General features: G+C 35.6%; 3 protein-coding genes and 1 long non-coding RNA gene across 4 annotated transcripts; 3 read left to right on the plus strand and 1 right to left on the minus strand.

Annotated features, from left to right (window-relative positions):
• Positions 1–1,208: 1,208 nt before the first annotated feature.
• Positions 1,209–2,862, plus strand: LOC106304928. Its single transcript, XM_013741314.1, has 6 exons — positions 1,209–1,362; positions 1,482–1,543; positions 1,670–1,823; positions 2,011–2,407; positions 2,480–2,611; positions 2,693–2,862. Exons 1-6 carry the CDS (start codon positions 1,255–1,257, stop codon positions 2,770–2,772), a joined length of 933 nt encoding a protein of 310 aa, XP_013596768.1. The 5' UTR covers positions 1,209–1,254; the 3' UTR covers positions 2,773–2,862.
• Positions 2,863–3,364: 502 nt separating this feature from the next.
• On the plus strand, positions 3,365–4,817 carry LOC106304929. The gene is made up of 6 exons (XR_001262871.1): positions 3,365–3,438; positions 3,517–3,589; positions 3,923–4,046; positions 4,126–4,184; positions 4,309–4,427; positions 4,782–4,817. It is a non-coding gene; the product is annotated as an uncharacterized LOC106304929 (long non-coding RNA).
• Positions 4,818–5,407: 590 nt separating this feature from the next.
• LOC106304927 (probable pectate lyase 4) lies at positions 5,408–7,245 on the minus strand. Its single transcript, XM_013741313.1, has 4 exons — positions 6,437–7,245; positions 6,256–6,359; positions 6,013–6,151; positions 5,408–5,844 (listed from the first exon to the last, which is right to left on the minus strand). The coding sequence occupies exons 1-4, from the start codon at positions 7,142–7,144 to the stop codon at positions 5,623–5,625; spliced, it is 1,173 nt and encodes a 390-aa protein (XP_013596767.1). The 5' UTR covers positions 7,145–7,245; the 3' UTR covers positions 5,408–5,622.
• Positions 7,246–8,632: 1,387 nt separating this feature from the next.
• LOC106305243 (11-beta-hydroxysteroid dehydrogenase-like 3) lies at positions 8,633–10,991 on the plus strand. Its single transcript, XM_013741620.1, has 6 exons — positions 8,633–8,828; positions 8,938–9,130; positions 9,408–9,493; positions 10,036–10,167; positions 10,451–10,579; positions 10,701–10,991. Exons 1-6 carry the CDS (start codon positions 8,646–8,648, stop codon positions 10,905–10,907), a joined length of 930 nt encoding a protein of 309 aa, XP_013597074.1. The 5' UTR covers positions 8,633–8,645; the 3' UTR covers positions 10,908–10,991.
• The last annotated feature ends 1,220 nt before the right edge of the window (positions 10,992–12,211 follow it).

A 12,211-nucleotide genomic window follows, 5' to 3' on the forward strand; every position in this document is an offset into this window, starting at 1 on the left:
CTAACGAGGTCGTTTTCTATCACTAAATTTAAATGAATTTCATTGGGCTATCGAAGTTGGTTTTCACCGGTTTAATAATCACGGCATCAGAAGTCTGTCTATCTAACGGGCCGTTTAACTTCGCGACTTCATTAATGTGTTGTTATAACTGTATAGGACAAATGCTTGGTGCTCGGTTATCTCATTTAGGCCAGGACATTTTACTCAGACCCGACCCGTAACTGACCTAAAAAATGCCGGTTCGGAATCGACCGACCCGAACCCGAGACCCGACGAGGTACCCAAAATATCTAAAACTTCTAGTAATATATATTAGGTATATACGAATGTTTCAATATATTTTTGGTATTATGTATTGGTATTTCTCAAAGTTTCAAATTTAGATTTTCGGGTATGATTTTAAATTTTCAAAAATATAATTCGGATAGTCAGATAAAATTTTGGGTATTTTTCATGTATTTGGGTCAGATTTTTGGTAAAATTTTAGATATTTTTCGAATATTTAAATATTTTTGTGTGTTATGGGTATTCTTTTGGGCCGGACCCGACAGTGCCCGATCCAAAACCGAACCAAATCCGAACATACAAATTCTAATTATCCTATTGGATCCAACTTATGTACCGACCCGAATTCGACAGGACTCGAACCGAACCCAAACCGATAAATTATAATTACTCTGTTGAGTCTAAATATCTAAAGCCTGAAAGATCCGGACCCAACATTATCCGAATGCCCAGGCCTCTATGATTATATGCTCTTTCTTTGTTTTCATCCCTTTTGATTTCAAGCTCTGTTTATTCAAGTAAATACTTTTGAATCCTTATTCTTACTTAGTAATGTGCGTTAAGCTGGAAGAAAAGTTGAAATCCTTGTTAGCGTAAAATACAAAACAACAATCTTTTTTCATCTGGTTTGTGTTGAAAGTTTTGAGTTGTAACATTTATGATCCAAAGTAAATAAATACTCCACACATGTATATTAGCTAACTAGTGGACTATGGTTTGATCAGAAATAAAAACTAAACTATGGTAAAACAAAAAAAAATCATGATGAGATCGTAAAAGAGATCTCCTGTTTTCTGTCCCCCTCACACCCCTACATGCATCCATATTTACCTAATTGCCCCTTCAGCCATCCCTCCCATTTGTTTTCTTTGCTTCCGTACGAGAGAGGAAACGCTAGTCCCAAGACAGAAAAGAAAACCCTCTTTTCTCTCTCGGATTCTAGGGCTCCGAGCTCAGACATATTGCAACATGTCTTCTTCTTACACTCAAAAACCAAACGCCAATCTCGGGATCCTCCTCTCCCCTCTTCATCAACTCCGTTCTCAGTACCAGACCCAGCTTCCTCCCTGTCTCCTGGTTCTTCTTCTTCTTCCTTTTTTTTTTTTTTTTATAAAAAGGTTTCTGGTGTTTTTAAAAATTAGCCACGGTTATGATAATCGGTGCGGTTACTTACGAAGATGTTTCGTTGCTGGCAGGTGAAGAGCATTTTTGATTCCATCCCGAGAGAAATCTTTGACCAGGATTTGGAAGAAAATAGGTACTTTGAAAACCTTTTCATATAGTATATTTCCAAATCAACAAGTCTGTTTTCATTTACTTAGGATTCTTATTATATCTTTTTTTCAACATGGGAAAATCTGACTAAGGTTCTTCTGATACACAGCAAAAATGTTCTGAAAAGACTATGCTGTTTCCATCGCCAAGAGGATCTATGGAGTAAAAATCCTTTGAAAGCTTTGCCTGCTCTGTTAAATTCTTCTAATATGCTGGCCTGTAGGGAGGGTCTCGTTCCAGCCTGTGTGCATCCGCTAACTCAGGTACATAGCTTTGTGCTTACAGTTCAAATAAGCTTGGCTACCAATTGATTCCCTTCCATTTTATGATTATGTTCTGAGAAAAAGAAGCTTGATGTGGAATTTGGGATTACGGTTACATCTCTATCCTCATAATAATTCTCATCTCTTCTTTAAACAATATTAGGCACTCAGTTCTGATCTTTCACAGGTTCCTGATTCTCCTGTAGAGGGATTAAGAAAATTGATGGTAGGGATATTCAGCACTCAGTTCAAGTGGATACTCAGGCTAGGCATCAAACGATACCCAGGGCTTGGAAGGACAGTGTTGTGGACTGCAACAAAAACACAACACTGCAAGGCTCGACTCCTTTCAGCCGTGGGTATGAAAGGTTCTTCTGTGATGAATAAGCTGTATTCAGTTGAAGAATCTTCAGAGAAAGTTGCTGACCTTGGTGCAGCTGTCATGGTCAGTGTTGCCGGTTATTACGGACTCAAACTAGAGGTGTCTAAACTCATTGAAAGGGCGGAAAAAGGGGTGAATGAGACTGAGCAGCCACCACCACCACAACCACAACCCGAGATCTTGATGCTTCTGAAAGCCTTGGGTAAAGTTTTATAAATTATATATTAGCTAAAGCTAGGTTTAATTTAATGTATTTATTTATTTTTATATGCAGAGGAGGTGGCTTTATCTAGAGCCTTGAGAGAATATCTGAAGAAGAAGAAGAAGGCCGTCAAGACTGAAGAATCGGGGATAACACCGCCGCCTCCTCCTCCAAGACTTCTGCCCACTTGGCTCAACCGTGTAGGTAAAATAATATTAAAAAAAAACAAATTTTATAATTTAGATGTTTGGTTTTTGTATAAAGTTTGTTTTTTTTTGGTTAAAGGGGCTGGTGGTAAGTCCAGCTTGCAGCGAGAGGAGGAGAGGATGTTGAAGTATCAGCGTTCTCTCTTTCCAAGGAGGTGATGAGAGGAAGGAGAATAAGAGATAGTTTCTTTTGGTTGATTTTAGTGTTTTGTAACACGCGGATGTTGAAGTATTTTAGGGTTTTATAACTTGTTTGCTTTTTGCCTATCAAATATTATAAACATTTAGCCTCTCTCTCTCTCTCTCTATATATATATATATATATATATATATATAACCGCCTGAGTCTATTATACATACACTTTGCTATATGTGGATATACGTAGTAGTAGGCTCTTTCATTCACCAGGGACGAAGCAGAGGAGATTAGCAGTTAGCCATGTCCCAGAGACCCATCGCTAGGATTGAGGTTCGCTAGAACAGCTTGAAGCGACCATTCAGTTCAGGAAACTGCTTTCCGTAGGTAATTTTTTTTTTCTTTGGGGGCTACATATGTATTGTGTTTGCACTAGATTCGACAATTTCTTAAAATGAATCCATGTTTGGCAGAGCGTAATCCTCTAAGTGATAGATGCCCTCGGTTACTGGAATTTCTCACTAAAGGGAAGACTATCCACAGCTTCAGGTTTGTTGGATCCGCTATGTAGATCCGCAAACACTTTCTCATCAGTAAGACCAGGTTCGTTGACTGATGAGAAAGTGTTTGCGGATGCTTGTTGGGCCCTCTCTTATCTTTCTGATGGAACCAATGACAAAATCCAATCTGTGAGTGTTTTTTTTTAAACTGATTTCGTGCATGATCATGTGTTAATGAGTATCATTGGGTTTTGGGCTTTGCTGTAGGCATCCGTCTCTTGTTCCTGCTCTTCCTAGTATTATTGGTAACATCGTCACTGGAGATGATGCACAGACACAGGTATGCTTGTTCTTGTATAGTTTCAGTCATTTCATCACCGGCATAGCCACTGAATGTGAACACTTTCGATAATGACCTTTGGTTGTCAAAATGTTACTCGCATAGCATCCTGCCACTCGTCAGACTAAAGCACCCTTTAGAATGTTAGGTGTGCCTCTAGAATTGGATCTATCATTTCTTCCAAAATTCGGTCAACCATAGTATCATGCATGTTTCTTACATAGATGCTCTAGTTCTCAAATAATGCAACCATTATGTCTGGTTCCCTGCCTCTCCTCTCCTAGATCTATGTGTTCATAATTTCCTTTTTTTTTTCTTTTTTTTTTTTTGCAGTATGTAGATTTAGTCATGATGCACTCCTTAGCCTTTTGAGCCTTCTGACTCACAACCATAACAAGAGCATTAAAAAGGAAGCTTGCTGGACAATCTCGATCATCACTGCTGGAAAGAGGACCAGGTTGCAATGTTGATCAGCTCATCAGTTTTTAGAAGGCTTTCTCGTGTTTACGTTTTCTAATATTTGTTCTGTAACGCAGGCTTCTGTATGTGAAGCTTGGTTTGATTTGCCGTCTCGTCAGTCTCCTGACCAGATCAAGTAAGCTTCCAGTGACCCCATCTTCTGTCGTCGATCGCTTTTCCTTTAATATATATATATATTTGCTAGCTCTCTTTCAAATGACCACTTAAAATTCTCAATGAGAGCACTTTTGATATTCAAGGATTATCACGGTGGGTCTAGAAGGATTGAAAGAGGAAGCCGAGACATTTACCACCTGGTGGTAATGATGCAGCCGCAATCGCCAGGTGGATTCAAACCAATAACTCTCATACTCCTAAGGTAAGATTATGATCCCGATCAAGTAAAACTAACAATGATTTGTGGTTTTCTGTCGTAAGAAAATAAGGCTACTTAAATGTGGGGGTTGATCTTGTCTGTTGCAGGATAAGTTTTGCTTTATAATTGTGATCACATCATCTAGGATAGTGTAAAGCTCTTGTGAACACTTAAATATGGGTTAAAGAGTCAAAGAATATAATAGCTTGTTGCTCCTTATGTTACTGTTTTGTAGTTTCGCTGATTCCTATGTCTGGAGTGTTATTAGTTATTACTGACGGATCAAGGGGTTTTTAAAGTAGGAAAAGGTTAAATGGTGATTAGCTTCACTTTTCTGATAAAAGTTTGTTATTGCAGTCATTGTACCTTTTGCGTGTGTGGGATCAAGAGCAGGAAAAAGAGGCAAGCAGCTCTTGGAATTAGACAAGAGGAGGATCACAAGATCAAGAACAACAAAATTAACAACAATCTCGCTCGAAGATTCACGGAATGTTTAGAACAGGATCAAGACAGGAGTGTGAGAATTTTAACCGTAGCGGTCGGTAACAAGAAGAATATCAAAATGGGCAGTAGATTTTTCTTTCACCTAGATCTATGGGTTCATCGTTTTAGATGTACAATGCTCTCAAAATTAAAATTGAATCTCTATGTAATTAAAATTGTGGTTCTGAACCTTCATGAGACCATTGTTTTATTAGTTGCGACTTTTAAGATTTAGCGCACTGTTAACAGATTATTACTGATGTAGATTTAGAGCTCTATGGAAGTCTTTCAAAAATGCATACGACACTGAAAAAGCAAAAACATCCAAAGGCCATTGATGAATTGAATTGGATTATGTTTTTGATGAAATAAGTCATTTTCTCATTTCAACTCTAGAGAAGCTGAAGGAGATGGTTGAGTCAGAAGCACCAATGAAAGGACGACAAAATCTTTTATGCTTAATTCAAGAACTGGAAATTCTCAAACCAAACGCATGAAAATGACATCAGAACAAGCATAGTCCTTCTAAGTATCCAAAGAGTCATTATTATCTTTCCATACAATTGATTTATACTACAAGGTTGGTTTATTTGGTATTTTTAAACAACGCTAATTAAGTTCAGGATACATACAAATAAATAACTTGACCTGAAATATTATATGACATACGCATATATATATTTTAGGAGGACTTTGATTCAAGGTGATCAATTGATTAGCAAGCCCTGCCGGGTGCGCAACGGAGAGGACCGGCCGAGGCAGTAAGAGCAGGGACTTGAGCCCCCGGGGCCACTGGAAATCGTTCTCCAGCTGCGTACGGCGGCGGAACGCCCGGTCCACCAGACGGCGTGAAGAAAGCTCCGTTGATGAAAACGTCCTTATTCGTACTCCATTTCCAATTTTTCGCGGCAGGACTTTTATCCATTCTCTTTGTCACCTTAATATTATACAAAACGTGTATTAGAAGAACTGCAACATAATTTTGAGTATTTATACATTCTTTGGAACTTAGAATCGGTTGATATTGAGACTATATTAATAAGCCTAGAAAAATCATATTAAAGACTTGGTTGATGATGATGATGATAATTCTAAATTAAGAAACCTCTTTGTGTTCTTTTCTGTCAGGAGCGACGAAGTGGTTGGATTCACTAAAGATAGTAGGATCAGCACTTCCTCCAATCGCATACAGATTCCATTTGTTGTACATATTGTTTGCTACATGCGCATACCCTCTTCTCACCCTGCAATGTCATCATTCACATAGCCACGTCAGCATTTTCTAATCTACTAATCATAATTTATATTTATCATAAGAAATACATATATTTAATACTTTCATACGTACCTAGGCATTCTCTCAGTGAGACCCGGTCCAAATACATTAAATGCAACTGTAACTTTCATATTCTTATCAGCCATATGGTTGTCAGAATGTCCGAGCAACATCGCCTTCGTAATAACATTTCATCAATGCTCGGTATGTTTTAAAGTTACAATTTCATGTAAAAAGGTGTGTATATACTTACTTTCTGGTGATTTATTAAACGATTATTAGAAATAGTGACAGCCGTAGAAGATGTAACCACATCGATCAAACCATCTTGACACCGAGATAAGTGACAATGATCGATCCAAACATTTCTAGATTGAAACACGCGGATTCCGTCACCGTCAAACCCTTTGCTCAATCTACAATCATGGACAGTTATCCCATGTATAATGACATTGCTCGCACGTTTGATCGAAATGCATGGTCCGTTACCAATATCAACTTTTACTCCCCTCCCGTCTATCGTCTTGTGGCTCTTCACTTCGAGCTCGGTTCTCAACCTTATGACCATGTCACGTGCGAATGTGATCCATAGTGGGTTAGGTTGGGTCGCCCCAAACCTTAAGGTTCCGGGTTTAGGCTTTCCAACGTCATCTGCTGGGCTTGTAACCACGTAGATAGGCCCTTTGCTGCCCCCTAACGCGGCTTTCCCGAACCCTACCGCGCATCTGGCCAGGGCTTGACGGTTAGTCGACCATTTAGCGTCTCTTCGCCAGCAAGCATCAATAGGATTTAGTGCTGGCGCCCCGAGGGTGTAATTACCATCACTATAATTAAAAGCATCAATAGGGTTTGGTGCTGGCGCGGCGAAGGTGGAATCATTACTATAATTAAAAGCATCTACAAGAGGAGAAGAGAAAGTTGCAAAAAGGAGTGAAAATGTTAATAACACGAGAGAAGCCATTTTCTTGAAGACCTGGATGTAATGCTTGAATTGAACTATGTGTGTGTGTGCGCAAATATTTATGCACCAGTCACAACATAGATGTGAGGTAGCTAGAGAATATATGTATGTATCAGTATCTATATATAGGCTTATGTATTATATATTTGCATTTTAAAATGTGACTTTTACGTATGTGTGCAAAAGATGATGTGAAGGAGTACGATACCACACACAGATGACACTTAGCGTAGCGTTGAGTGTTTAATATTACGCTACATAGCAGCGCTTCTCGGCGTCGCCCTATAGCGTCTACAATACGTTCGCGTGGGTTTAGATGTCTTCACGTTCTTTTATACAAAATATATAATATGAATTAATTAAAAAATATTTTATATGTTAACAATACGTTTCCAAATAATAATAAAATTTATAGAATACTCTTTACTAAATAAAATAGAACTATCCAAAATTTGTTAACAGTCGTAATTGTAGAGTTTTCTTGTTTCGTTCTAGGAATAGATCTTTTATCTGCTAGGTTTTGGTTCTAGAAAATGATCAGTCTTTTATGTTGGCTTTTGGTTTTAGTATTTTGAGAACTCGCCAGTTTTATTCTAATTTATGAGTAATATGTTGGTTGAAATTGGATGGATCTATGAGATCTATCAATATAATCTTCTAGAAAGAAAACAATCTCGAGTCAAACCTCTAAATTTAAACTACTATATATAGATATTAATCACGGAAATTCCTTTCCAATAATAATATTACATCAATACAACTATCATCATTTGATTTAATTATATGATAATGGTCCAATTTTCTTAAGTAGAAATCGATCTGTGGTGATGCAACGCGTCTCATGTTAGTAATATATATTTTTGTTTCATGTATTAAATAATTAATCCATGCAGCGACGTCTGATTTATATAGTGACACGAACTGTAACCTTCTAGTAAGTATTATAAATAAATTATGATTGTTATTCGTATATGATGGCTTATATGATGGCGCGGTAAGAACATGAACTCAGTTTAATTTAGGGATTTCAGTAAAGACCCGCAACTTGAAAAAGATGAATTTAATCGAAACTCGTTTAAAACTTTTCGAAGAAGACGAATTAAAAACTAGTTTATTAATTTTTGAAAATATAAGTTACAAAGCAACTCTATATGTAGAGCTTTAAAAGTCTTAATTTTAACTGAAAACATCAATAGTGAGAAAATAAACCAAAAGAAATATTAAACTCAAATATGGAAAAGAGTCGTTGGAGCTCCTAGATGCTGCTGCATCAGTATAGATCGTGATCTTCAAATATTTTTGTTTAATGTTGACGAAAAAATGTATTAAATTCCAATAGCTCCCGCATATTTCACTGACATAGTGTTTTGTCTTGTAGTATTGGGCTACCGATAAGTGGGCGACTTCCACGAGAAAGCCTTAGAAATCAATCAACATTTTGTTTTGTTTTTTCTTAATCACTGGCAAAGGTCAAGTAGGAAGGTGTTCTCTTGCAAACAACATGGATATGCTTCACATCATTCTCAATATTCTTCTGCCTCCTCTTACCATCATTTTCCTTTTCCTCTTCTACCCAATCTATCTTTTTATCAAACTTCTAAATTGTGTTCGTAAGCATCTTTGCGTTGAAAATGTCGCTGGAAAAGTAGTTCTCATCACTGGAGCTTCCTCCGGCATCGGAGAGGTTAGGTTTTGACTTTAGGATTTACACAGAATATATTTTTTTCTTTTGGGATCACTTCTGAACTGACATGTTTGGGTTAATATTTTTTTTTCTTCGCTGAAATAAAAAGCATGTTGCATACGAGTACGCGAAGAAAGGAGCAGATCTAGCTTTGGTTGCTCGACGAGAGGATCGTTTACAAATAGTAGCAGAGACATCACGGAAGTTAGGTTCACGGGACGTTATCATCATACCTGGTGATGTTACTAAGATTAATGATTGCATGAAGTTCATCAGTGAGACGATAAGTCATTTTGGAAAAGGTGAGTACTCAAATACAGAACTCTGAAATTTACACGTACTATGAAATAACAACTAACAGGAAATATTTAAAACAAGTTATCATCAATAATTCAATATAGTATAATCTTTATAAGTATTAGTATTTAATAAATTAGTTAATTTACCCAAATTTGATATAAGGTTTCGACCCAATTAATTTTTTTAATAATTTATAAAGATTTTAATGATGTTTACGTTCCTTATTTAAGACTTAATTTATGTTGGGGTTATTCTAATCGAGTTGTTATATTTTGACAGTGGACCATTTAATTAATAATGCTGGTGTATCTCAAACTGTTTTGTTTGAGAATTTCTCCCAAATTCAAGACGCTAATCCTATAATGGTGAGTTATTAATGGAAGACACATTCATATTGTTGTCATATACTAAAATATAAGTTAAAATTTACTAAGTAAGGATGCCTGAATTTATTTTAGTTCATCATTATATATATACATGAAATTTAACCACTTCCAAAAGTAAATGTATACATATGTGGAAAAATAGATATAACCACTTTTATAACTTTGTAACTTAAAACCTTTTCTTGATCAATAACATGCATTTTACCGGCTTTGAAATGTGGATGGTGATATATTAATGAAAATATTATCTCATACCAAAATACGGACTTAGATGGTTTAAACTTCATAAGTGAATCGATGATTCATGCATATCCTATGAATTTCCATGTAAAAGGCCCTTTGTACTAAAATTACATGTATGTTTATCATATATCCATACGACTATTTTCTTAAAATACGTACATTATGTGGAATATTTTGTTGTTTACGTGCAAAAATGACTTAATAAAAAAAAAAGACTTAATCAAGCTCTATTTCTCCACATATAAACATTATTTACTTGAATTCTGTATATGTTAAAGGATACCAACTTCTGGGGCTCGACATACATCACTTATTATGCAATTCTCCATCTACGAAAAAGTAAAGGAAAAATAGTTGTGATTGCTTCTGCTGCAGCAAAGATAGCTATCCCAGTGGCAACCATTTATTCTGTAAGATTTCTTCTGCTTAACATATACTATGAAATATGTTCATACTTATTTCCTATGTTTTATTGTAACATATATAAAAAAGGTTTGGCTTTTCTTATAAATTACGACATCTAATATGTTAGTTTACAAAAAGAATCTTCACCATTCAAATTCACATGTAGACCTCCACCGGCCACACGTTGGTGACGTATTAGTTACATACTTAAATAATATTAATTTTTTGAGTTAATTAATAGTTTGATAATGCCGATGTTACTTGATTAATTAATAATTATTGTTGTAGGCAAGCAAAGCAGCATTGTTAGGATTTTATGAGGCACTGAGAATTGAACTCAATCCGGATATAAAAGTAACCATTGTTTTTCCTGGACTAATCTCCACGGATATGACAACTCCTGAGATTATAAAAAGAGTAAGTGCTTTTACAAACCATTTTCCATCCAACTAGAATTTTCAACAAAAAAAATTAATAGATTTATATAAAAATAAGTTAATTACGTGTTTTGTGTTTGTATTTCTTTTCTTTATAATAGCACGGTTCAGATTTTATAGTATCGGAGCCAGTTAGTAGATGCGCGAAAGCAATTTTCCAAGGTGTTTGTAGAGGAGAAGAATACGTAGAAACACCAAGTTGGATCAAGTGGTTCTTCTTGGTGAAGTCAGTGTGTCCTGAAGTAATCAACTCCATCTTCAACTATTTTTTCCTCCATTTTATCAAACCTTATTTCAAACGTGAATGATAAAGGAACAAATAAATAGTTCTTTTGGGGGCATAGAGGTTGCAACCGCAATGCAAAAAGCTTGGACTCATCATCATTGGAGTTTCGCATAATGGTTTGGATTGGAACATTCTTTTTCATAAACTTTGGAGATTTTACATTTATCTAATTTAAGTAGTGGTACTTTTGTTTTAGTCGTGTCAAACAAACAAACAAAAGAGAGTCTTTTGCATTGAATAGTAAAAATCATAGTTTGAGTTAGTTCATTGGGATATATGGAGATTGTACCTTTATTTGAGGATCATAGTATGAATTAGTATTTTAGAACGATGTGAATCTATATCTAACCTTATAAACGTACACATTAACAGAACTGTGTTGCTTAGTCGAACATTCCATATCAAAAGTGAGAACAATTCGATAATAATGACTAAAAAATTATCTCCTTAACCGAGTAGGCGAGTATTCCAATAAAAAAAGAGGTATCGTGTGTGAGACATCTTGTGTTGGTACTCCACCACATCATAAAGGAAAGGTACAACATAAAATCGTCACACCAATGACTATAGTCTACATTACTAGGGTTTCAATCACATCTTTCATTCAAGTTTTTGAGTTAGTGTGTCCTTACAACTCGTTGTCTCATCAATCATACGCCAGCCGGTAATGTTGAATGGGAAAATACCATCTAAATATTATCATCACAAACACTTCAATTGAATCACATTAAAAGCTCTTGGTTGCCTCTAAGTTACACAAACAAATCTCCATTTTTTGGTTATCTTTTTGATAAAAGGATTGGAAAACTTCTTTAATGTCAAAACATGACGAATCTTTGTGTTCACGAGATGCGGTATCTCTGTAAAATTGTTATCGGCACCGCATGTACGTTCACTATCGTACAGATTTTGGTGAGATTTACCATAGCCGCGCGAATGTTTATCATACAGAAACCAGATTTTGCATACATGAAAATTTTAACGAAAAGACAAAAAGACTCCACAAATTTTTGTAAGATATAGGTGGTAATAAAAAGACAAATAAGTTACTCATTCTTACATTGTTCAGAAAAAGAAAAAAAACATCCATGTACAATCTGATTTTGAAACAGATATCCAAGATTCATGTTACTCAAAATAAAAAAATTAGCAAAAAAATGAACACAAATCGAATAAATTTTCTATTAAAAAAATGATTCAATAAAATACAGTAAAAATAAACATATAGAAAAAAATAACCATTAAACTTGAGAAGACTTTCTTCGAGGAGACAAAAAAAAAAAAAAAAAAAAAAAAAAAAGGAAAAAGAATCCCTTTCCCCCCACC

This window comes from Brassica oleracea, chromosome C7, assembly GCF_000695525.1.
Source record: "Brassica oleracea var. oleracea cultivar TO1000 chromosome C7, BOL, whole genome shotgun sequence".
Classification (NCBI taxonomy): domain Eukaryota; kingdom Viridiplantae; phylum Streptophyta; class Magnoliopsida; order Brassicales; family Brassicaceae; genus Brassica; species Brassica oleracea.